General features: G+C 44.4%; 1 protein-coding gene across 10 annotated transcripts in view; it reads left to right on the forward strand.

Annotated features, from left to right (window-relative positions):
- Positions 1 to 24,970, forward strand: part of AMOTL1 (angiomotin like 1) — a 173,964-nt gene that overhangs the window by 142,757 nt on the left and 6,237 nt on the right. For all 10 annotated transcript variants that reach the window (XM_028833914.2, XM_015115492.3, XM_077964218.1 and 7 more), the window contains 6 exons: positions 4,668 to 4,813; positions 8,793 to 8,942; positions 14,398 to 14,588; positions 19,591 to 19,716; positions 20,783 to 21,009; positions 23,883 to 24,158. In XM_028833914.2, coding sequence (XP_028689747.2) covers positions 4,668 to 4,813; positions 8,793 to 8,942; positions 14,398 to 14,588; positions 19,591 to 19,716; positions 20,783 to 21,009; positions 23,883 to 24,158 — 1,116 coding nt within the window. The remainder of the gene's footprint in view (positions 1 to 4,667; positions 4,814 to 8,792; positions 8,943 to 14,397; positions 14,589 to 19,590; positions 19,717 to 20,782; positions 21,010 to 23,882; positions 24,159 to 24,970) is intronic.

The following is a 24,970-nucleotide window of genomic DNA, read 5'->3' on the forward strand; positions in this document are numbered from 1 at the left end:
ATGGGAGGATTATATGTTTTAAAGCTCTTGGAACAGTGACTGGGACATGGTAAGTCCCCAGGAATGTATGTTAGCTCTTGTTGTGATTTATCAAGTATTAGTATTATGTGCCAAGTCCTGTGGTAGGCATTTTACTGATACTTATTTCAATCCTCACCTGCAGTTCTGCAAAATAGATCTTGTGAGTTTCATCTGAGGAGATGGAGTCTCAGAGAGGTAAAGTCATGTGTCCAAGGTGAGCTGCTGTGCGAAGGTGCCAAAATCAAACCAGGTCGGCCTGGCCACAAAGCCTGTGCCATCGCTGTGCTTAAGAGTAAACAGTGTATGAGCAGACATCCTTCTATGTAAATGGGACGAGAGCCATCAAGCTAAACAGCTCCCTACGCCACACAGTTCAGGGTAATTCATATCCACTGAGTAAACAGACCGTTCTGGGCAAGAATTCCCTTGTGTCAACTTGCCTGTTCCAGGAATTCTCAGTATATATATTGGAGCCCTACCAAAAATTCATCACGAGACTTGTCTTTCTTGAGATCCATCTGAAGAGGCTTAGCTAATAAACTGAAGGACCTTCTTATGAGGTGGTTTCACTGTGGGGCTGTCCCTTGTTATCTCCCGAAGGATGACTCCTTTGAGTGAGTCTGATACACTTCATGGTCCCCATGTCTCCAAGAGTTGGGGAGCATAGCTAGCCCACCTTGTAGGCTGACTGCCATGAAACCCCATCTTGTTCATTCCCTGCCCTGGGTTAGTTGTCCTTCCTGTGTTCTCACAGCACCCTGTGCCTGCATCTGTTAGAGCGCCTTGTCACATTGCCTTTGCCCACGTCTTTGCATCTTTTCCCACCAGATCAGGTACAGAATGCTATATCCTACTCACCTCACAGCCCCAGAATTTATCATACTTCCTGTAACAACAATAATAACCGCAGTGTTATCAAAGTTGACATTCATTGGGAACTTACTATATGCCTTTTGAAATAGGTACTATTGTGATGCTTACTTTAAAGGCAAAGAAGCTGAAGCACAAAGAGATTTGTTTACTACCCTAGTCACAGAACCATAAGTGGAAGAGCTGGGTGTGAACCCAGGCAGTTTGATTCTAGACCCATGCTTTTAACCAGTACTCTGATGCCTCTGTGTAGTAGATGCTTCATTAGTTAATATTTGTAAATGGATACACATGTGAATGTAATTGCTATGTTTTCAGAGATATATGACCTGTGACATAACTTATATCTGTGCAATAGTAAGCTATGTTGTAATGGAGCTCTTCTATCCCTATGCGTGCTTGGAGAGGAGGAGCAGTACAGGGCCGTGTTTGTGAACACACATTAGATATAAATGCAACTTCTATTTCTGCCATTGATGATCATCACCTCTATGGGCAAGTTACTTACCCTTTTTTTAGTGGCATTTTCCTCAGCTGGAAAATAAGAATTATGTTGCCTACCTCCTACAGAAAACTTAGAATAAAGAGACTACTATAATTAACCATTCCTGAAACACAGTACTTACTCAACAAACATGGGAAGATATTGTTATTACTATTGTCATGAACATTGTTTTTAAAACTTTATAATTGACAACACTACTGCCTATCAGTGGACAAGGAGTTCTTAACCAGTATGAGTGATACTAAGTGATGATGCTGGAGCTTTAAGTCTAAAGTCACCAAATTCAGGACAGAGATGTTTGACCCATGAATTTCAGAGGTCTGCAAAACACTCCAGAAACGAATGTAGCTTTTGTCCAATCTCCACATGTTTGTCTGTAGTGTACACTGTGGGGTTTAGGGAGCCTGGGCAGAGGAAGGAACCAGAGGTATCCATGGTCAGTACCAGCCATCTGGTGTGTAACGGCTTGTAAGTGAGCAGTGGGCTCGAAGGTCGAGTGGACAACTGTATAACAAAGGCTGTTAGGAGATCACGAGGATACTGAATACCTAACAGCTAACAGGAGCTATGATTTATTGTTCTGTGGACACTGAACTTGGCACATAATAAAGACTCATTCATTCATTCAACAATATTTTTGAGCCAGGCGCTCTTATTGGCCCAGGGAATCAATAATAACTAAAACAAAGTCCTGAGTACTCAGGTCCCTTTATACTTTATAAGCATCATCATAATAACACTGTGATGTAGATGATACCATTGCCATTTGATAGATGAGGGAGCTGAGGCACAGAGAGGTTAAATACCTCACCTGAGGCCTCATAATTATAAAGTAGTGAGCCTAGGATTTGAATCCAGGTCTTTCTCATGCTAAAATCCTTTCTTTAGCTACAATATGATACTGCTTATCAAGCAAATAGCAAACGCTGAGATCATGTATGTATGTGGCAGGGGGGTGTTGGAGGGGTGGGATGTTTGTTGACTCAGGACTATCTAAATAGCTATCATTGTGATATAACAATAAATAATAGTCATCACTGATCTACAGAACATGAGAAACTTTGGTTGTGGCTTCTATTCTTGAGCTCAGACTTTCATTTTACTGCTTCTTGTCAACATCAGTGTATACTTGGTGGCCCTCAACAAAGAGAAGAATGTTTATGCTTAGGTTGATAACCAGGTAGAAGCTCTGAGATCCTGAGGTTCATTTCCAGGATGCCTGCTTAGTAATGCCTGAGTGCCCTCCAGAGCTTGGACAAGGCCAGCAGGCACTATGACCATTGAGATGTTGTCCAAACCTAGGATTAGGTGGTCAAATATCAGTGACTTTGCACAGAGTGAGGTGCTTTGGTCCCTTCAGGGCTGTGGATGGGGGTGGGTAGCACTAGTGGGCTGCCACCGACCCCTTTGTTTAGGTCTCTCACATGCCTGTTTTCCACGGATTGGGAAGGAAGTTTCAGAGGCACCATTTCAAATGCCACAGAAAGGGAGAAGGGGCAGTGCAGAGGGTCACTGCAGTGGGGCATAAAGAACCCAGAAATAATGCTGTGCTCTGAGTCGGGATCTTGGTGGCCTCATCTTGTTTTCAGGGGATGCCGTTGCTTCTAGGAAGCACAGCCACCGCTTAGCTTTACAAGTCAGCTCCTTCAGTCTGTCGATTCAGAAGCTGTTCCATTGCCCCCTGATTCCATTGACATAATTCGACGATGCAAGGGTTGTGCAGTCAAGAAGGAAGGACATTGTACTGGGACATCAGGAAAACCAGATTCTGGCCCTGGCTCTGTCCCCACTGGCTGGGAGACCCTGGACAAGTGCCTTTGCTCCTCAGGGCTTTCCTCTTCTCAGCAATGAAGCAAAAGAGGGAGAACTGGATGTTGATGTTTCCTGTGATCCTTTCTGGCTCTAAAGTTGTGAGTTTATCTGATATTTGCAGCCTTATAGTGTCATTTTAATTTCCATGCTCTATATTTAAAACCACATTTTTCTGCCCTGTTAGTGTGCTGCATTCTTTCTATTGCTTCAGAACACATAGTGTTGGTCCTTAATGTCTGATAACTATTTGTTAAATTAACGAATGCATATAGGCGGAAATGTGAATGCATGCAAACACTGTTAACCACTGGTGTCACTTCCAGACTTGGGTTCTTTATGGTTCAGTGTGGGTTGCTAGGAGGATTGAGATAGCCAGTATGGAACATTGCAATGGTGTGGGCACACAGAAATCCATTTCTAACTACTATTGTTGCTGCTACTATTGTAATTCTATGCCTCATTTTCTATAAATACGGAATAGTATGCATACGGTTTTGTAACTACCTGTTTTCAATAAGGAGACTTTTTTTCATGTCAGTGGTATTCTCTTATTTAATTTTAATGGCTGCATCCTATCAGAGAGTTTCTAGAAGTTTATTTGGCCAATCTCTTATGTATTGTTTGTTCAAGTTTTTCCATATTATAAGCAACGTATCTAAATAGTCTTATTTTTAAAAAACAACATATTGCTTTTGCAACATGAAAAGTATTTTCAATAAGAAATGCTCATCCCATGACACTATCGACTGCCTGCTTAAGCTAAAACAGTAGAGAAGTCTGTATAGGATGATGAGTAACTAAGAGCACACCAGCCTTGGCTTCCTACATGCAAAGAGAGGCAGTGATCGCCATCATTACATTATCATTGAATGAGAGAAAGCAGTTTTCCTAAATTTAAAGCCTTGTCCCTTTCCCCTTTTCAGCAGGAAAAGGATAAATTGTGGGGCCAGGTCATATGGGAAGAGGATCTACCCGGAGATTGGAGGCCTGAGCTTGATGCTCCCCTCTGCTGTCTAACCTCAGGCAAAGAGCTTACCTCTCTGGACTTGGTTTATTTTTCTGTGAATGAGAATGTTAATATTATTATTAATATTACCCACTCTTTCATCACAGGTTTGGAAAATGGAAGCAGGGAAGGTTGTAAGCATAAAATGTAATCGTAGATACAAGATTAATTTGAAGTATGAAAGTCAGTGTTGTAGAGAAGTGAGTTATCAAGAATATGGGGTCACTGGTTCTTTGTGTACTGTTCACAATGTGGCCTGGAATGTATCTAGCGGTTTTTGAGAAAACCGTTACCTTCCATACCACCACTGTTAAAAGGGAGCAGAAACAGCAATTCAGTCCTCCGCTATTTGCATGCTTTTTATTTTTAATCCTTGCCAGATGTAGACTGGCCATGAGCCCAGAGGGTGAGCAATTTCTGATAGAGGTAGTTTTGTTCTTGTTTCCCTTCTAGACAAAGAATTCTTGAAGGAAAAGGAGAAATTAGAAATGGAGTTAGCAGCAGTGCGGACTGCAAGTGAGGACCATCGGAGACACATTGAGATCCTGGACCAGGCTTTGAGCAATGCCCAGGCCAGGGTCATCAAGCTGGAAGAGGAGGTGAGACCAGGCTGTGGGGATTTGGTGGGGAAGAGGGGAAGCAGAGCCCAGAGGGCTTCCACTTTCTTTTCCTAACCCAACTACCTTAACCAGAGCCAATTCCAAGGAGTTGAGACAGGGGAGGAATATGGGAAACTTCTCAAATAAAAGTGAATAAAAACAGAATCTATGCATTCTAAAGCCAGGCAAAGTCTGAAAAGCACAGGGGAATCCCATCAGCAAAGCACTCACACTCGGTGTGAAGCCCAGCCTACAGCCCATCGGTTGACATGTGTCCTACCAGGCGTCATGCATTGCATTTAGTAGTTTCTGATGAAATCAACCCTTTAGCTTAAGCATTATGAGGTAGCCTTTTCCTCAACCTGACTGAGGAATTAAAATGACCATTTCTGAGGTCCAAGCTAAGGAATCCAGGCTATAGATGAAGAAGAAGAAAAGCAGCAGAGGCCTAGCCAGGCAGCCAGGGGCCTGCTGCCCTGCACCTTCCAGCGTCCTGCGGTGGTGGCGGCAGGTGCCTCTGTGTTACACAGGCTTACCTGAGCAGGCTTACTGAGCACTTACAAAAGTGCTTAGCTTGTTGCTGGGCACAGAGGAAACAGTATTGTTACTAACCCAACTGTTGTTGAATTAAAAAAACTGTCTCTTCAGAAAACCTCCCCCGATGCTAAGTAACAGGAATGTTTCATCAGATTTCAAACAGAAGGATAAAGCAGCTGAAGAGGAAGATGATGGAGTAAACGAGGGTCTTGCCCATTGGAAGCCTTTAAAACCCCATAAGTCTTGCATAGAAACTACCATTTTAATACTAGCATAAGGATCCGGGGCAGCAGCCCCCATGGTATCTTCCATGTTGCCACTAAGGAACATATCAAATATGAAAACACTTGCCACAGAAAGTGACCTCAACCCCTTAAAGACAGGAGATCTATTATGCTTAAGGGAGGCTGGGGCTTCTCATTATTGTCATTACTGAAATGACATCTCCATCTCCATGAGTGGAGCTAAGGAAAATGGTGGTTTTTAAAATCTTTTAGTTTAAATGTTTCTATTAAAGTAAGAGTCCGTTGTGAGCTTCTTGAAGACAAGTTATAACAACCAATATGGGTCTTTTTTTATCATTATATTTCTGTGAAATCTTTAGTTGGTTGAATGTAACCTCTCCAGAATGTCTCATAGGTCTACTTCCAGCATCACTCCTTTCTAATTAGGGTTTCCTTTAATGGTCTTCATTCAGTTCAGATACTGAGAGCCTACTGTAATTTACCATGATGGGTAAGAGTGAACTCTAGAGCAGACAGCTGTAAACGAGAGTCCTGGCTGTATGGCCTGTCAGCTGTGTGACCTTAAGCAAGTCATATAACCTTGAAGACTTTTCTCATCTCTAATGAAGATAATAAAGGACTTTACCTCCTCTTCCTGTTATTATTTGGAGGATTAAATGAGATACTACATATAAAGCACAGTGCTTGGCATGGTAGTGTTCCGACAGTGTTGACTGATGTAATTACTGTTATTAATCATCCTCATCAGGATATATGCCTTGCCAGAATTAAGGTTGATACAAAGGTGAAGGAGACAGATTCCTGCCTTCAAACTTCTTGCAATTGCTTAAGGATAATATTTATTCATTTAGCAAATACTTACTGGGTGCCTACTAAATGCTGAGCGCTATTCCAGGCATTGGGTACGCCCTGTTCACTCTGCCCAGCGGGGACCGAAATAGGCAAATCTCTTGGTGCTTATAGTCTAGTGGCTACACATTCAGAGAAGTATATTCAGTGGAAGTTATGGTAAGTGGTGTATGAATCACACACACAAAATATTTTGTCAGATTAGGCTGCAGGAACCTTCACTTAGTAGGTCTTCAGAAGCCAGGGGAATTGAGCAATCAAAATCACAAGGAATGAAAGGGCCAGATAAAAATCGATCCTAAGAACAGATGTAAAAAGTCTGTAAAGTTGCTGTCTCCTCTTTGAAAGGTGAAAGCATCTCCATTTTATTCTAGTGACTTCAGCTAGGACAGGATATAGGTATAACTCACAGCGGTGCTGCCTGCTGAGTCAGAAAGCTCACCTAGCAGCTAAACCACTAGCGTGTTCCAACTTGCCAGTGTCATCATTGAACTCAAGATCGAATACACCCAGGTGCAGAATGACAGGAAATAGCATCCGGTGTCTTCTCACCCAGGACCAAATCAAGTTGATGCCTAAGCCTGATTTTTGGCACTAGCCAGTTCTCAGAATGCTGTCAGTATGCCCAGGATTTATGAACATGGGCCAAACTCCTAATTGGAAGAAAACAAAGTATGAAAGTGAGAGTTGGAAGTCGTTGGTCATAATTCTAAATCCATACCTGATGTGACATTTCCATAAATTATTTTAACCTTAATTTCCATCTCCTCAGTTATTGTGTTGTTGAATATTCACTATGCACTTCCCATCTCTTCAGGGCTGCCAACTAATCTATAAAGGACTCTGAAATCTTTAGGACAAAGTTACTCCATAGATGTCTATAATAAGATTTTTTTTTTATTCACACATACATAAATGGGTACACATACATATATACATACATCCCTAATTTCTCTATTATAAATGTAATTTGTGCTTATTATAGAAAACTCAAAAAAATATAGAAAAGAATAAAGAAGTAATTGCCATTCTGTCATATAGATAAGCATGCTTAATGCTCTAAGTATTTCATTCCTGCCTTTTTTTCATGGCTAGATAGACATCATTATGATAATGTTGTATATAATTTTTGATTCCGGATTTTCCACTTGACATTGTAGAATAAGCATTTCTTCATGATATCCAAAACTCTTTTTTTAATTCTATTTATTTTATGTTATTTTTAATTTTACTTTAAGTTCCGGAATACAAGTGCAGAACGTGTAGATTTGTTACATAGGTATATATGTGCCATGGTGGTTTGCTGCACCTATCAACCCATCATCCAGGTTGTAAGCCTCACATGCATTAGCTATTTGTCCTAATCCTCTCCCTCCCCTCACCCCTACCCCTCAACTTGCCCCGGTGTGTTTTGTTACCTCCCTGTGCCTATGTGTTCTCATTGTTCAGCTTCCACTTAACAAGGGAGAACATGTGATGTTTTATTTTCTGTTCCTGTGTTAGTTTGCTGAGAATGATGGCTTCCACCTTCATCCATGTCCCTGCAAAGGACATGATCTCATTCCTTTTTATGGCTGCATAGTATTCCATGGTGTATATGTGCCACATTTTCTTCATCCAGTCTATCATTGATGGGCATTTGGGTTGCTTCCATGTCTTTACTATTGTAAATAGTGCTGCAATAAACATACGTGCAAAAACTCTTTATTTACTTCACTTCCAGTGCCTGAAAATGCAGCAATTATTAAGCAATAAACAAGTATTGAGCTCAAAGCTGCACAAATTACCAAAAGCAGGTACCCCAGTAGGGTCTTCAATTTCATACATCCTAGCCATTGTAGGTATAACTGGCAGCCTATGTGTAAATCTTTTCTGTTCCAGTGCACTTGAAGGGTAGGAGTAGAGAGGTGGGAGGTACCTGCACCTGTAGTTTTGTTTTGTTTTGTTATGTTTTTTTGAGACGGAGTCTCGCTCTGTCGCCCGGGCTGGAGTGCAGTGGCCGGATCTCAGCTCACTGCAAGCTCTGCCTCCCGGGTTTACGCCATTCTCCTGCCTCAGCCTCCCGAGTAGCTGGGACTATAGGCGCCCGCCACCTCGCCCAGCTAGTTTTTTTGTATTCTTTAGTAGAGACGGGGTTTCAGCGTGTTAGCCAGGATGGTCTCGATCTCCTGACCTCGTGATCCGCCCGTCTCAGCCTCCCAAAGTGCTGGGATTACAGGCTTGAGCCACCGCGCCCGGCCAACCTGTAGTTTAAATAGGATTTCCAGGTAATCTGACCCTACCTCCTCCACCCCAGCTTTGAGAATCAGTGGTCTAAATTCTGTGCTTTTTTACTCTTCTCCACTCAGTTACGAGAGAAGCAAGCATATGTTGAGAAAGTCGAGAAGTTGCAGCAGGCCCTGACCCAGCTGCAGTCTGCATGTGAGAAGCGAGAGCAGATGGAGCGGAGACTGCGGACTTGGCTGGAGAGAGAGCTGGACGCGCTGAGAACCCAGCAGGTAAGGAACTGGGCATAGACTGGTGAAAGAATTAGATATATTCACTCAGCAAATGTATGGAACATCTCCCATGGACCAGATGCTGCACCTTGCTCCCAGGATTCAGAGGGAAACAGGAACTCCCTGTCCTCAGTGAACCCATACAACGACCAGGAGAGAAGACGAGCAGTCCACTTACTGGAGTGACAGATGTCCTCACAGAGAGAAAGTGGTCACCAGCTTGGGGCTAGGGAGAGGGGAATGCAGCATTAGATGACTTCAGAGAGGAGGACATTTGAGCTGGACATTGAAAGATGAGTTTGTTGGATATTTGAGGGCAAGAACATCATAGGTAGAGGGAGAATATGGTAAAGGACAGGGCCATGAAACAACATGGCAGGTCCAGGGCAGCAGGGTGCAGGCAGCTAGGGGAGAATGCCCAGTGCAGTGGCTGGTGAGGAGACTAAGGCTACTTGTGGAGGGCATTTGGTCAAGCTGAGAGACTGGGCTTTTTTCCTATAGTCAACAGAGTACCAACAACTGGGAGGTTTTTAAGCTGCAGAGAAATATGGTGCAAGAGATCCGGGAGAGAGCCCTCTGATGTCAGAGGACCATCCAGAGGGTGGATGTTAAAGTCACAGAGGCCAGCCTGAAGGTTGTCGGTGCAGCCTAGGGTGTAGTGACAGTGAGAACTCGTGGAGGAGTTGAAGGGAAGAGCCAATAAGAGGTGACATTAGTAGCACATGATGATCAGTGAGTTTTCAGAGGTAAAGGAGAGGAAGGGATGTAGGACCATCCCTAGAAAATAATATTGGCCATAAGCTCCTATTCCTGCTGCCTGTCCTTCTCTGTAACTCAGCTGTGAGTTAGCACAGAATGAAAAGCCCAGCCTGGAGTTCACCTGCACCACAGCAAGCAGGAAGAAGACTGGTCAAAGCTCCTGGCCCCAGACAAGCCTGTCCACCATCACCCAGCATGATGAGCAGAGGCCTTTATGCAGCTGGTGAAGGGTGTGCTCTAAATTGGGATACCAGGGAAATGCAAGGCAGGGCCCCATGGAATTATCTACTGGATAGGGCATAGTGGTTGTGGTTAAAACACTTGAAAACACTTGAGCGCATGCACTCAGGCCAGCTCAGCCCTCTCGCAGGGCAGGCCCGTACAGTTCCCTCTGGGTGTGTGCATTTGGCTGGAGAAGGAGGTGTTAGTGAGATTGCCCAGAAAACTAAGAAACCCACCTCCGCCTCCCACTGTCTTAGCTTGGTGGATAGCTCATAAGAAAAGGCGGGTCTGTCTGTGGACTTCTAATACTGACAAACTGTGCCACATACTTTGGCACAGAGTTACACCCTTCAGCTGTTCTCTGTTGCTCGGTTGCTGAGATCTTCGCTTCCCCAACTGAGGACAGGGGTTCTCCCTGGTTCCAGGTATGGCACTGGCCCACAATAGATACTGATGAATCTTTCTTTGGCTGACCAAATGGGCACATCTTGGTTCTTAGAGCACAAAAAGAATGTTCCTTCCCGGTTAATATGCTGTCCACACCCTACAGTTAGATTACTTCTCCTTGGCTCTTCTGCGTGCTGTGAAACCAGACTTACCTCCGTCATCCTTGTTGTTTATCAAGAAGAAACATAATGTTAGAATTATTGAAAAGTATCTTAATTGCCACAGAGGATAGTTGGCTGTATGCACACTCAGACCCATGCACGCTCACCCACACGGTTTCCTCAGGCAGGCAAAAACAACATTCCTGCTGTGCATGAAGGCTGCTGACAGGCTGAGGAGCACCAGTGGGGGACAGAAATTTCAGAATTGAAGCTCTCTTGGGAAATTACTCTGCTTTCATTTTGAATGTGTGTTCGGGAGCTGATGGCAGACCCCCAGCTGTGTATGGCTGACATGAGACCAAAGAGGAGGAGACAGTCTCTAAACAGAACTGTGATGCTCAGCATCTCTTTAAAAATAACATTACAGTTTGTTGTTGTTGTTGTTGTTGTTGTTGTTTTAATGAGAGCATTAATCTGCCTCCTATGATATGAAATACATTCAGGGATTATTTCCCTGTTGCTCTTGATACTCATTAAAAAGATAAGTAGAGGTTGAGTATCCCTAATCTGAATTGCTTGGGACCTGAAGTGTTTTGGGTTTTGTATTTTCAGGTTCGGGATGCTCAGCCTTCTTATTTTTTTTCCTGTAATGCTTCTTTATTTTCTGATTTTCGCAGTAAGCATACATGATCTTATAACCGAAAAAAGGTTAAAACGTTGTTACAAAAAAATCAACTGGAAACATCTTGAGGTTTTTACTAGTTCCATGTGGCAGATACTGTAAAAAGGGCAAAGTGTGTCTAAACTCATTTTGAGGGACTGTGGGCTGGTCTGGGGGGCAGCTCTGCTGTCACCAGGGATGACTCGGAGTCTACTTGAGAACATGGGGTCATGTGAGGAACTCAGCCTGTCCGGGAAAAGGGATCCAGGGCCTCTCTGATCCCCTCCTCCTCACTCACCCTCACGCAACTCATGAACGTGCCTGCCAGTTCTTGGGCAGCAGCCTCAGGCAACCTCGAGAAAGACTTCCGCCATCCACGCCACACCCTGTTCCTTCATCCCTGTGTCCAAGGCAGTTATCTGACAGCTTTAGAAAGCATGCTGGGGTCCCACTGTCACAAAGCTCCTGGTCATCTCCACCCTCAACAGAACAATAGACCAACCGCATGGACTCACCACTTCCCATTGGGCATGATTCTGAAGAGACTTTTGAGAGTGCGGCTTAGAGTTCTTGTTGATTCAACAGCCCAGACAAGGGCTCTGCCCTTTGACTTATGCCGGGACACAGCTGAACCGGTCTACTTGGCCCCCTCTAACAACACAGAGCCCTCGAGTCAGCTCCAATTATTTCTTCTGGACCTTTCCAGAAGGGCTGGTACACTGAGGATGAGCAGAGAGGCATGGAATCGTGTGTTGATTCCGAGCATGGGCCCCAGGGTTAAACCAGCCACAGTTGAATCCTGCCTCCCACCAGAAAAGTAGCCTAGAGTAAGTCATCTTTCTGAACCTTAACTTCCTTATCTATAAAGTGAGGCAAATAAATTATACTTACCTCACACTTGTAACTACAAATAAAATCTGAACAAAGTGCTTATTGGAATGCCTTGCACTTAGCAATTGATTAAAAGCAAATGACTCTCACTGCTGTTTTTTCATTGCCATCATTACCTTCAGAGTCATTTGAAGTTTTAGGGCATTCGTTGGTACCCTCTCGCAAATTCCGCCATTACACCAGATTTTCCAGCCTCATTGAGAACAAAGTCAACAGAAGTGTGGCTTACTGAAGGGGGATGGAGAGAGAAAGATAGGTTGGGACAATAGGACTAGCAGAAAGAAAAGCTCTTAATCAACAGTTCCTGTTTTATAAGCAGTTGCCCCTCTACCATGGGAGGTCAAATAGTGCTTCAGCATCATTAGAAACTGGGAGGGAAGTGAAAGAGAAAAAAGATAAAAGAGAGAGGGGAATTTACATTTTTAAGAACTCACAATTTTATCTCTTTTACAAAGAGCTCAAATTAATTTTCACATCTTACTTCCACAGTAGTCCTATGAGAAAGAAGAGAGAAGGTTCTTGAAGAATGTTCTTTAAAAGGGAAATGAGGCACAGGGAAGTTAAAGGGACCAGCCCAAGGTCATGTAGCTAACGAGGACATTCTTCCCACGTGAACACATTGAGGGCGAAGACTTAATCTGTAGTGTTCACTGTTGCATCCCTGGCGCATGGTACATGCTCAGTCAATACTTGCCGTCTAGCTGACTGAATGGGCGGCAGAAGCTGGCCCACCTGACCATCAATCTGTTTTTCTCGGTAGCACATTTACCCATTAGACCATGCTAGCTCTGTACCCTTGAATGTTGACATTCATGCATTTATGTAAATAACTCTTAATGACATCAATTAGGGGGGGCTATGAAGAGTTGTCATGATCTCATGTGAGGTTAAGAGGATTCTGCAAAAATAAGCCAGCTGAGATGGTAACAGAAGGGATTTAGATAGAAACTGACAAGCATAGATGGCAGCTTAGTGAGGCCATGGGAGATTTTTCTTGGAAAGTTTCTAAAAATAAGGGAGTGTCTCATCTCGCTGGACTGGTTCATTTGTTCTCCTGCCTGAGGCTAGGTGCCTAGCCAGATGGAGTCAGTGCCCTTCCTGCACAGGTCAGGTGAGGATAGGTGTGCCCTTCTGCTGTGTTCCTACTTAAAATGTTGGTCACTGGCAAGATACTACTTCCTAGAGTAATTTATATTTGTAGCTTTAAAAAAAATCAAATAAAAACAAAATTTGGTTTACAAAAAATCCATAGACCCATTTCTTTTTTCCTCTCTGATACGATTAGATTCCATCAGTACAGCTCGACTGCCCAGCTGTTGCTCTGGGTAATTCCCCAGTCGTTTTCTTAATCTAGGGGATTATGTGGCTCTGGGTAAAGCATTCACATGCCTCTCATCTTGCACCCAGCTCTGCGTTTAAAATTTGCAATCACTGGAAAACATGAGGAGAATGTGTACCCCAGGATATAGACTAGCTGGGATGAAATCATTCTCCCTGGAGTACTAGGGAGCCTGGTCCGCACTCTGACTGGGCCCCTAACCCTGAGACCCCGAGATGACCTCTCTCTGCTGCTGCTCTGAAGGCAGCACTTTCTCAGAACGCCAACTTCTTCTGTGTCGTGCTCTTTAGAGGAAATAGCGTACCTAATTAAAGGAAAAAGATTCTGAAGTATGAACATCCTCAGTTTGTAAGCAATCCAGAAAATGGCTTTATTTTCTCTTATTGACACAGATGAAAAGAAAAGACTGAAAAATGAGCTTGCCTTATGCTAGAGGTCTTCTGCTTTCATATGCATTATCTAGTTTGATTCTCATTCTCAGGCCTCTGAGTGGGGCAGGTATGAATACCTCCTTTCCCAGCATTGCAGTTAGGCAGCATGCAAGTTAGGGCATCTCCCACTTCCTTTGCCTTCCATTTCCCCCGCCAGCCTCAGGGGAAACAAACAGCTGGAATCACTCTGTGGAATTCTGGAGAAAGTACCCTAGACCAGGAGGCCAAGACTTAATTCCTATTCTTGCTTTTGGTGTAATTAACTGCATGCCATTTGACAAGCCACTTCTTGTCATGCAGAGGCCTTGACCTGCAGAGATAGACCCAGGTTTGAATCCTGACCCTACTAGTGATTAGCTGAGGGACATTCCATCATTAATGTAATCCCTCAGAAACTTCATTTCTCATTTGTAAAACTGGGATAATATTGTCTGTTTTGCAGAGCACCATGAGAATTAACTACAATAGAGGAATCTGGAGGTGAAGTAGCATGGTGTGTGAATTGCTGCAGGATCTGGGGCACTTCATCTGTTCTGTATGGGCAGTTGTGTAGACAGCATTCATGTGGTTTTGAGCATCAAGATGTTTTTTTCTACTCCTTCAGAAACATGGAAATGGCCAGCCAGCCAACGTGCCGGAATACAATGCCCCAGCCCTCCTAGAACTTGTGCGGGAGAAGGAGGAACGGATCCTGGCCCTGGAGGCCGACATGACGAAGTGGGAGCAGAAGTACCTGGAGGAGAGCACCATCCGACACTTCGCTATGAATGCTGCGGCCACCGCAGCAGCTGAGAGGTGAGACCAGTGGAACTCTGGTGGTCGTAAAAGCAATCAAAGCAAAACAAACAGGCTATCCAGAGAGGTCCAAGACCCATCCTAGGGAGTGAGGTCAGCTAAAAATTATTTTTAAGTGGTTATAGTGCTAGTTGGAGAGCAAAGTGGAATAACATTTCTAGAGGGTAATTTGGCAATATATATTTTCCCTTTGAGTCCACAATTCTAGTTCTAGACATTTATCTTTTAAAAATCATATAAGTGCCTGAAGATGGATGTCTAAAGAGTTAATCTCAGTGTTGTTGAAAATATCAATACATTTAACACAGCCTAGATTTCAACAAGAGGAGGTTCATTTAATAATTTAAAGTACATCACACAGTGGAATACTGTGCAATCACCAAGAATGATGTTGTGAAAGTATATTTAAGGCACTTTTTAATGCTGGATTTATATCATGGGCCAAACTAGAAGAATAGATAATCCTCATAGCAGCCCTGAGAGCAGGTATATTATTATCATCTTTATTTTACAAGCAAAGAAAATGAGGCTTAGAGAGGTACAGTGGTTGACTCCTAATCACACTGGTAGTGGGTGGTGGGCCGTGTGTCAAATGGAGATCTGCCTGGCTTGAAAACTGATTTTATATAGTTTGAAATTCTTTTCTGCTACTGTCAGTTTTTACCTCAGTTGCCTTACTTCTTTTTGTAGGTGCACAACTTATTCTGTCTTTATAAACCAGCTCAAAGTGTGCAGTAATTCACAAAAAAAGCTCCTAAATGTTCTGTTAAAACATACTGTTGTCAGAGTGAGCAAGGCACTCTTTGCCTTTGGCCACTGGATCTCAGCTGCATGCATAGTCGCTGCACACACGTGGGTGGCTGTGCAGGGGACCAGTCCAGCCCCTCACTGCCTCCCAGCCAGTTTGCTTTCTGCCCATAAGTTATATTGGGCATTTAACTTAAAGTTGTTTGGAATTCATCAAAATTTAGGGTCATTTATGTGGAAAGGATCCTCAAATTTCAAAGGAGCATCCAGAAAATGGGACTTCTTAATAAATAAGGGCTATGGTGCTATTTGGATGACAGGACGTGAACCGAGAAAGGAGTAAAAGCCACATTGCCTTGGGATGGATTACTATATTTTTAATGACTACGAGAAGGCGTGTTGGGGTGGAGAGGGGATACTCTTGAAGTTAATCACTGGCTGTCAGGCTCATTACTGAAGTAGGGGAGAATCCCCAGTAGTGTGCTCAGATGTTAGCTCCAGGAATTGGAGAAAGCAGTGCCACCATTCGGGCGTTAGTGTCTGCAGTGGGCGCTGCAGCACACTTGCACCGAGAAAGACCTACAGACCCATGTGGAAAATGCCCGTTTGGGAATCATTTTTCTGTGCTTCCACGTTGTTTATGTGTGTCTACACTTTGACGGGAAGCAACCCGCAGTATCTATGAGAGTGAGACTTTGGGAGTAGGGATAGACACTTGAGACGGTGCGGTGAAGCTCCGGGGTACTGAGTTGAGAGCTGGAGGGAAGTTGCAGCCTCCAGTTCAGCCCTTGCAGTATATGGATGGGCACAGGGAAGCCTTTTGAAACATTGGCTGATTTTTACATAACTGAAATGTTTTTTTTTTTTTTTTCAGCTTTTTGTTTTCTAAGCTAATAACTCAATCTCCTCTCTCATTCCGAGGAAGAGAACAGGTCATCACAAAGTCACAAAGGGACCTGGCCTTCTTAGACATGTGTGGTCTGGTGCACTGCTATGCGCGGTTGCCCTGGGAGTTTCCTTCCTCCCTGTGATTGTAATGGAAAGAACGCTGCACAGGGAGGCAGGACATCTGCGCTCAGGGCTTCTCCCTCCCTTCCTGACTGTGCGTGTGTGATCCAGGACAAGCCCTTCTGAGTGTCACTTACATCACATGTGAAATATCAATGATGAGAGCAGGCAACCTGACCACATTGCTCTGGCTGAGAACACTAAAGCCCCAGTAGCAGTGTCAATGTGTGACCTTGGAGAAATGACACAGGGGCTTCCACGTGTCATTGTTGTTTCATCTGTGGGTTTATTGCGTTAGATGTCTGTTTGGGATCCTAGGCCCTGAGAGTATGAATGGGACTAGAAAGTAAAAATCAGGAGTAGGGTAATGAATGGGTCCAAAGCATAAACCCTGTAGTGGGCAGAGGAGGGAGGGTGGGGGGCGAGTAGAAACCACAGACCCAATCACAATCACCCGCTCACAGGATTCTAGGCCCAGCCTTATTCTTATCCTTTGTGCAAGGGGAAATTACTCTTACCCCAGAGAGCAGGAGTTCTGTGGGATTTACCCAGTCCCACTGTTCCCCTTCTCTGCCTTATTTGAAGCCTTGGATGGGTAGAGGGAGCCCCTTTCCATCCCCGTCACCCCGCCTTCTTTGCTTTTACACATATTTATTAAGCATCTAATAATTCTGTGAGCAACTACCCTCCCCATTTCAGACTGCCCCTTCTGGGTGGGGGAATAGGTTCAGAGAACCAATCAGATAGTTAGCCCCAATCTTAATGTTCTTTTCAAAGAAAACCTCGTCATTTCAGTGTTGCTTTTTTCCTTTCAGTAAGAGAAAAAAGGAAAACGAAGCGTTTTTGAGAAAAGTACACATTTTGAGCTCTTATTGACTAGGTGCAGGTGCTAAATGGCCACAGACAAATTGGTAAAAATGACTATTTCCAGCCATTAGTTTTGTGACTTTTCAACTACAGATGCATGCATACTTTATATTTATAAGCAATGATTTTTAAACAAAGAAAATAACTTATGTACACCAACTGGTTTTCCCATCTTTACGCCTCTTGATGCTGTTGGTCAGAATTTTTAGAGAGTCAGCTTATCTTGTATGTGTGCAGAAGGTTTTGAAAATTTTTTAAAATTTCAAAGCAATGTAATATTTCTTTCAGAGTTTTATATGTTTACTGTCTAAGTTGTTTTTATCTAATTGTGTTTGCTATCCTTACTTGGCAATGTAAACATGAATTTTTAGATTCGTTTCCAGCTCCATGTAGAGTCTCCAAAAGTAAATTTGTTGAAAATGTTTCTAGCCACTGATTTCTATATTCATGATTTTGTGCACCATAGTGTGAATTTATAATTTTACAAATATGTTTAAAGCATTTTGTTTGCTTTCTACATCACTTGGCCTTTAGTGTATTTTCAATGACACTTTGCACTTTTCTGAGCCACATTCTCACATATGCCCTCTGGTTTGTTTTTATCTTTACTCATCTTTGCTGAGACCTTATTCTTAAAGACATACGAAACTTGCAGGAGTATAGAGTGATGGTTAGGGGCATGGACTTTGGAGTCATAAATACCTGAGTTAGAATCAATTTTCACTATTCACTAACTGAGTATTCTTGGCAATGTCACCTAACCCTGGTTTCTTCATCTAGAAATTGAGGATAATAATACTTCGTGCACAAGTTGGGAGAACTAAATGAGAGACCATGTGTACCATGCCCTACCCAGTCCCTGTGTGAAGCTGATAGCTGTCATTAAAGGGGCCTCAATTTTTCTGTTTTGGGTTATTCTGTTAAAAAAAAAAAAAAAAAAAAAAGCTTTAAAGTTTTCAGGCCGGTCACGGTGGCTCACATCTGTAATCCCAGCACTCTGGTAAGCCAAGGCAGTTGAATCACCTGAGGTCAGGAGTTTGAGACCAGCCTGACCAACATGGTGAAACCCCGTCTCTACTAAAAATACAAAATTAGCCAGATGTGGTGATGCATGTCTGTAATCCCAGCTACTTGGATGACTGAGACAGGAGAATCGCTTGAACTCAGGAGGCGGAGGTTGCAGTGAGCTGAGATCGTGCCACTGCACTCTAGTCTGGGCAACAAGAATAAAACTCCACCTCAAAAAAAAAAAAAAAAAAAAGTTTTTCAGTATGATTGTACATTGGAACATGAAGTTAAAAAGATGTGAAATACTTGGCTACATTATGTCTTACTAATTAGGTACTCATGTAGTCAGAGCCATTATTGTGCCTTTCATCTTGAGATATATCACTTAGATGACGCAGTGATCTTATTTTTACTAATCATTGTTAGTTAGCAGCAATTGTCAAAACCAGTGGCAGGAATAGTTATCTGTGACTGGTTGTTTATAGTCAGACAGATGCTTGCAGTGAAACTGCTTCTTAATTTACTTGTGTCTGCCCTTGCCCTCACTGCACCCACCTCACCTGAACTTGTCAAGGACAGTGTCTGCCTTCGTCTTTCTGCCCTGGGCCCTGGGATGCCTGTTACCTTGTCCTGACCTGCATCCCAGGCAGGGCCCATAAAACAAGAAGTGAGACAGAATACAACATGAACGAAGACCTCAGCTTGGAGCCTCACTCTCTGAGAGGACCAGTCTCAGTTTTAAGTATTTACTGAGCCCCCATTTTACTGTAAAATACTGAAGTAGGCATTCTATGCTATATGGGCGATAAACAGAAATAAAACCTAAACTCTGATGGGAAAGGTGAGGCATAGGACAAGCATGAAAAAGTACAACCATGGAAATACCAACAAATATTATAATAATAATAATAATAATAGAGTCTATATGTTAGTAGATTAAATCTCTAGGTGCCCGTTTTACATATTCATAACATGCCATGTAGTTAAATACATAATGTAGTCACAGGGCAGAGGGGACTTGATTTTTGAATTTTTTTTGTTTTCCTTAGATACTGCTTAATTCTATCTAGTTTAGGAAGAGAATTGGACAGAATTCAGGAGAGGAAAAGTGGGTGAAGGAATTTGTGGAGTTTTAGCACAGCACCCTGTGGTCACCTCTCCACAAGCATTTACACCTTTCTCTGTATGGGCATCAGATGAGATTGATAACTGAGCTGAGGAAATTGGGAGGGAAGGCCTTCATGGGCCAGTGGGAGATGCAGAGCTGATCTCTGTTCCAGCATGAACACCAGCCTCTCCGTTCTGTGTCTGTTTGCATTGAGACAAAGCAAGAAGGTTTCCCGTGATCAAACACATATCCTTGTGTTGCCAGGGACACCACAATCATCAACCACTCACGGAATGGCAGCTACGGAGAGAGCTCTCTGGAGGCCCACATCTGGCAAGAGGAGGAGGAGGTGGTGCAGGCCAACAGAAGGTGTCAGGACATGGAATACACGTAAGGGATGGCTAGGTGTGGCACGTGGGACCTGCCAGCCCATGTTTGCATTCACACTCCAGGCCTTCCAGAACAGATTGCTTCTCTGTCATGTTCTGAAAGGCTGTGAACATGAGGTCTCCCAAAACTCTCCTCCCCCCTGCCGTGCCATGGAGAGAAGCAAAAGGTTCCACTCAGCAATGGGTCCGGTGCCAGAGTTGTCTGGGGGAAATTGCATGTCACCTGCAGGTTTTAAGATGCAGGCTGAGTCTAGTGACAGAAGAATTTAGATGTCTGTGTTATTTCTTGGTGTCTGTGACATTATGAGCTGAAAAGGGGAAACATTATATTCCGAAGGTTCAGAGTTTTTGAGCCAGAATTTATATATTCCAGTCCAAAATAAAGAACATATTTAGCTAATGCACTCTTCTGATGGGCTATACAAAATTTCCAGCAGACTTTTTGACATAATAAAATTAGCCTGTCCCACTTCACTACCTGAGGGCTTGTGGAACCCTGGGAGCCCTAGGCCTCGTATTTTGCAGATGTGAAAATAGGGCTGAGTAGTTGAGCCATTGATAGACAGGCTCAGTGAGTTACTATCAAAGTTGTGAAAATAACTCAGCATTCTTCCAGAAAAATCGTCTTCTACCAGAGGACCTGTTCATCTTGGTTCTTTTTTCTTAGAAAATAGAGAAATTGACTTTAGTTGAAAGCTCACCCTGTTTGAGGCTTTAGAGTTTTTATGCTTCCCTATCCCCTACCTACCCCCAGCCCCCGCCGCCAATGCTAGACCCTCTAAATATGGTCCCCAGCCCACTTCGGTCCAGGAATGTGGCCAGTCATTCTAACCGTACCTCCCTGAAGTCCCAGTCTCCCAAGGTGCCAGAGAAGGGTGTACTCTTTTGACCTATGACCAAAGACCTGTCTTAACAATTTGGAGATTACCAACATTTGAAGACTCGTACTGTGCTTCATCCTCTATCCCTAAATTACAATTAAAGTCCTTGGGACAGCCTGAGATAAATGTTTCAAGTTTTTCTAGCCAAGTGGCTTTTTATGAAGACTGTTTTGTTTTGTTTTACAGTATTAAAAATCTCCATGCCAAAATCATAGAGAAAGATGCTATGATTAAGGTCCTGCAGCAGCGATCTCGTAAAGATGCTGGGAAGACAGACTCCTCCAGCCTACGTCCTGCCCGCTCCGTTCCATCCATAGCAGCAGCTACTGGGACACACTCTCGCCAGACCTCTCTTACCAGCAGCCAGCTGGCCGAGGAAAAGAAGGAAGAGAAGACCTGGAAGGGGAGCATAGGTGGGCCCCACACCTCTGTCAGGCCATGATTGGAAAAGCAAGATCAGACAGCTTCTCTGCCACTCATGGGACATGGAAATGTCCCTGAATAGTTCCTGGTCTCAGTTTACTCATCTGTGAAGTGGGGAGGGAAATCAATCATACTTCAGTTATAGAAATTCAGTGAGATATGTGGAAGCACTGTGTACATTCTAAAGACTGCACCACTGGAGTAGCTCTTAGCCATGGGTTGACTCAGATCATAATTATCTATTATTGTTATAAGTTGAGGTGACCCTTGTAACACAAAAGGCTGTCATGGAAAAGCCTAGAGACCTCACACCTCTGAACTTGGCTGTGCTCTAGACCAGTTGTATGACGGCTCCACCTCTGCTTCCATGTCTAGAAAGGGAGGACAGTGTCTGCCTGCTTTACCCCATGGGGCATGGGAGGGAAGAATGGGATAATGGGGAGAGGACATTGGAAGAAGTGCTGTCTCGCATAAGGTGGGGGTGATAAGTTTTTGCTGTATTGTTGCATGGGCAGAATTTTGAGGAACATTCTCTAAGTGTGGTCTTAGCCAGGAGTAGGTTTCCTGGGGGCAGGTGGGCTTGTTGGCTGGCTGGGTTAGCCAAGCTGGAGGGGAAGCAGGTGGCGTGCCCACACACAGGTCCTCCACACCCTTTCCCTGCACTCTGGCCTCTCCAGGGGTCTGGCCCTTCTTTGATGCATTTCCCCACATCAGATCATGTTTTCGTTTCTCTGTGCAGCTGAGAGCCAGTTGTCCTCAGCATAGGACCCCAGAGGAGATGGGCTGCTCTGGGCCAGAGGGGATAAGAGCTTCCATATGAACCCGAGAGAGTTGGGGGGATCAAAGGCTCCCAGCCAGAATCTCTGTTTGAAGTTCCTCCACTGGTAGCTTCAGCAGCCCCTGCCCCCAAAGGAAATACGCTTCAAAGAAGACATGTGTGTACAGCAGCTGAGATCATCAAAGACTGTCCCAAGGACATTGAGCTCCCAGCCCAGCAAGAGAGCCAGGAGGCAATGCTGAGACAGGCCTGGTCAAGGAGTTTGAAAATTTGCTCAGCTCTGGTAGAAACCTCCCTGGGAGTCCCCTGTTTGTGACATGCAGCCAGGCAGGCATCTCTGGTGTCTGTGCCTGTATCCCCTAGGACGTGGCATGTCTAAACCAGGCCTGGGAGCCGGAGGACTTGTCTAAAGGAAGAGCTGCTGTGTTTCCTGCATTGATATTCCTCCTCGTTGTTGTCATTGGTGTCCACATGTCACAAACACAGGGAGGGACTCTCCCAGGGGCTGAGGCAGGTTCATAAGTGACTGTGCAGTTCCCCACATGTTGTCACCATTGCTTGCCTGATGGGCTCTGGAAGGAGGTGGAGGTGACAGCATATACCTTCCCAATTGCCCAGGGGCTCCCAGGAGCTATAGCTGGCTAGTGACTTACTCAACCTGTCACTCCCTACGAGGACATCCTGCAGACTCTGGAGTTTCCACAGGCTGGGCGATGAAGTGGAAAGAACGTAGGTTGAACTCCAAGTCAGGCACAGCTGGATTTGAGTCCCATTTCTGCTGCTTCTTAGCTGTGAGATGTTAGTTTTTCTGAGCTTCCATTTCCTTCTCTGTAAGACAGGATAAGGCCTGCCTCGCAGGAAGGACGTGCAGTATGAAGTGAGGTGATGTGGAAAGACAGGTGAAGGCCTTTGCTGCTCAGCATGGTCTGTGGGCCAGTGGCACCATCACCATCGGGGAGCTTCTTAGAAATACAGAATCCCAGGCCCTGCCTGCTGGATCAGGTCTTGCTTTTAACGATATAGCCAAGTCATTGGTATGCACATTGCATTTTGAAAAGCACTGCTCTCGACAAACTGAACTGCCCTGAGTTCTGAATGGGCACCTTAAAACAGCCCTGGCGAGGAGACTTGATGAATTGCTGGCTATCTAACCAGATAAGAGGACAAATACTTGATTGTGCTTACCACATTTTCTATAGGCTAGCGTTCTAGGGTGCTGGCACATTCCTGCAGGTGTGCTGTATTTAAAAATAAAAAGTTATCCTCCCGCCCAGCTTTCCAGGAAGGCTCTGAGGAAAATGGACACCTGTGCACACCACGCCTCCCATTTCCATAGCCAGCGTCTCCTCTTCCCCACCCCAGCCTCACTCCTCTTGGGGAAGGGGGTAAGGAGAGGGCTAAGTGGCCTTTCCTAGGAGGCTGGCTGGCTGGCTTTCTGCTTCTGGGAGGCTACAGTTCCACTGCAGAAATGTGCAGGTAGCATGTTTATCTTTGAACCCAAGCCTGTAGGGGAGCATCCATCCATTACGAGGAGTAGGGTGGAATTGCGAACTATTCAGAAGAGCAGCAAGCCAATGGGAACATGTCTAGGACCGGGGAAGCCTTGTAGCTTTTCTTAAGCACACTGCCATGCTTCAGGCCAGCCCTTCTGGGCCACGCTGGGGACAGCAAGCATGGTCTCTCCAAAGCCTTGCAGGAACCTCCCTATCCCTCCTGCTGGCAATTAGGCACTTCTCTGTTCGTCCATACCACCCTGTGATTAATTGTATCCTACAGTTTATATATTAAATTATAATCAGTTTACTTGACAACTACTTCTCCACTCCAAAAAAAAAAAAAAACCTACAATTTTTTAGGAAGGGGACTAGGTCTTTCATTTTTTATTCTCTCAGTGTTTGGTATTTTATCAGGCTTGTAATAAGTGTTTATTAAATGCTTGGGGAATGAATGAATGAATGAATGAATGAATGAATGAATGAAGCAGTCATCAGTCAACAAGGAACAGACCTCCAAGACTAGATTTAAAAAAAAAAAAAAAAAAGGAAAAAAAAGAATGTCGTTGAAAAATCTGTTCTCTGCCCTCAGGATTGCTGCTGGGGAAGGAGCACCATGAACACGCGTCTGCCCCACTGCCGCCACCCCCACCCAGCTCAGCACTGTCCTCCACAGCCTCCACGACGGCAGCCAGCAGTGCCCACGCCAAGACGGGCAGCAAGGACAGCAGCACACAGACCGACAAGAGCACCGAGCTCTTCTGGCCCAACATGGCCTCCCTCCCCAGCCGCGGCCGGCTGAGCACGACCCCTGCTCACAGCCCTGTCCTGAAACACCCAGCGGCCAAAGGCACCGCAGAGAAACTGGGTATGTGGGCTACCCCACCTTGATGCCCCTGAAAACTGTGGAACTGTCTGGCCTAAGAGAATCTTTTGTTGAGCTAGAGAGGAAGCAGGAGCACCCATTAGCTCTTACTCTGTGGGGATGTTTATGAGTGTGGCTCTCCTAATGCACTTAGGATATGTATGTGTGCCCTTTCTTATTATGGGAATAAATATGCATATAGACACATCTGGTTTATTACTATTTGAAATGAGTGCAGAGCTTGAGACTGCCCTGGCAGTGCATGCTTTTTAACTAACCCTTCCCCGGAAGGAGTGACAGCAGACCCTCTGAGGGACTGAATGCCCTCTAGTATGTTTGGGAGCCAGAATTAGGTACCAGGTACATCAAAGGCACAAGTTCACTGTTGCCTTCAGGGCTCTGACTTGCCAGGGATTCTGGCCTCAGTGGAGGACATCGTGATGGAAGGAGAAGGTAGATTGACCTGCAGAGTCGGTTAACTTGTGACACAGCAGTTGGGCCAGGACTAACGAGCTGCTTAAAATATCTAAGGGAAGACAGCTTGGGAGAGGTGAGCTTTGCAGTGAGTCCCGAAGTGTCCTGGGTAAGAATAAACCTGGCCTTGTGCTAATCATGGTCATAGGCACCTCCCTTTTCAGGAATTCTTTTGAGGAGGCGCAGCCTCTGTGGGGCCTAAGTTAACTGTTTCCTCCAAGAGGGTTGTTTATTTTCACTTTTCAAAGTAGACAAGTAAATACAATGTTGTCACTTTTTAAAGATGTAATTCTTTTGCGAGTAAGCCAGAGAACATGTAAAAAGTGCCTGGCTCAGAATAT

The sequence above is a fragment of the Macaca mulatta genome, chromosome 14 (assembly GCF_049350105.2).
Source record: "Macaca mulatta isolate MMU2019108-1 chromosome 14, T2T-MMU8v2.0, whole genome shotgun sequence".
Classification (NCBI taxonomy): domain Eukaryota; kingdom Metazoa; phylum Chordata; class Mammalia; order Primates; family Cercopithecidae; genus Macaca; species Macaca mulatta.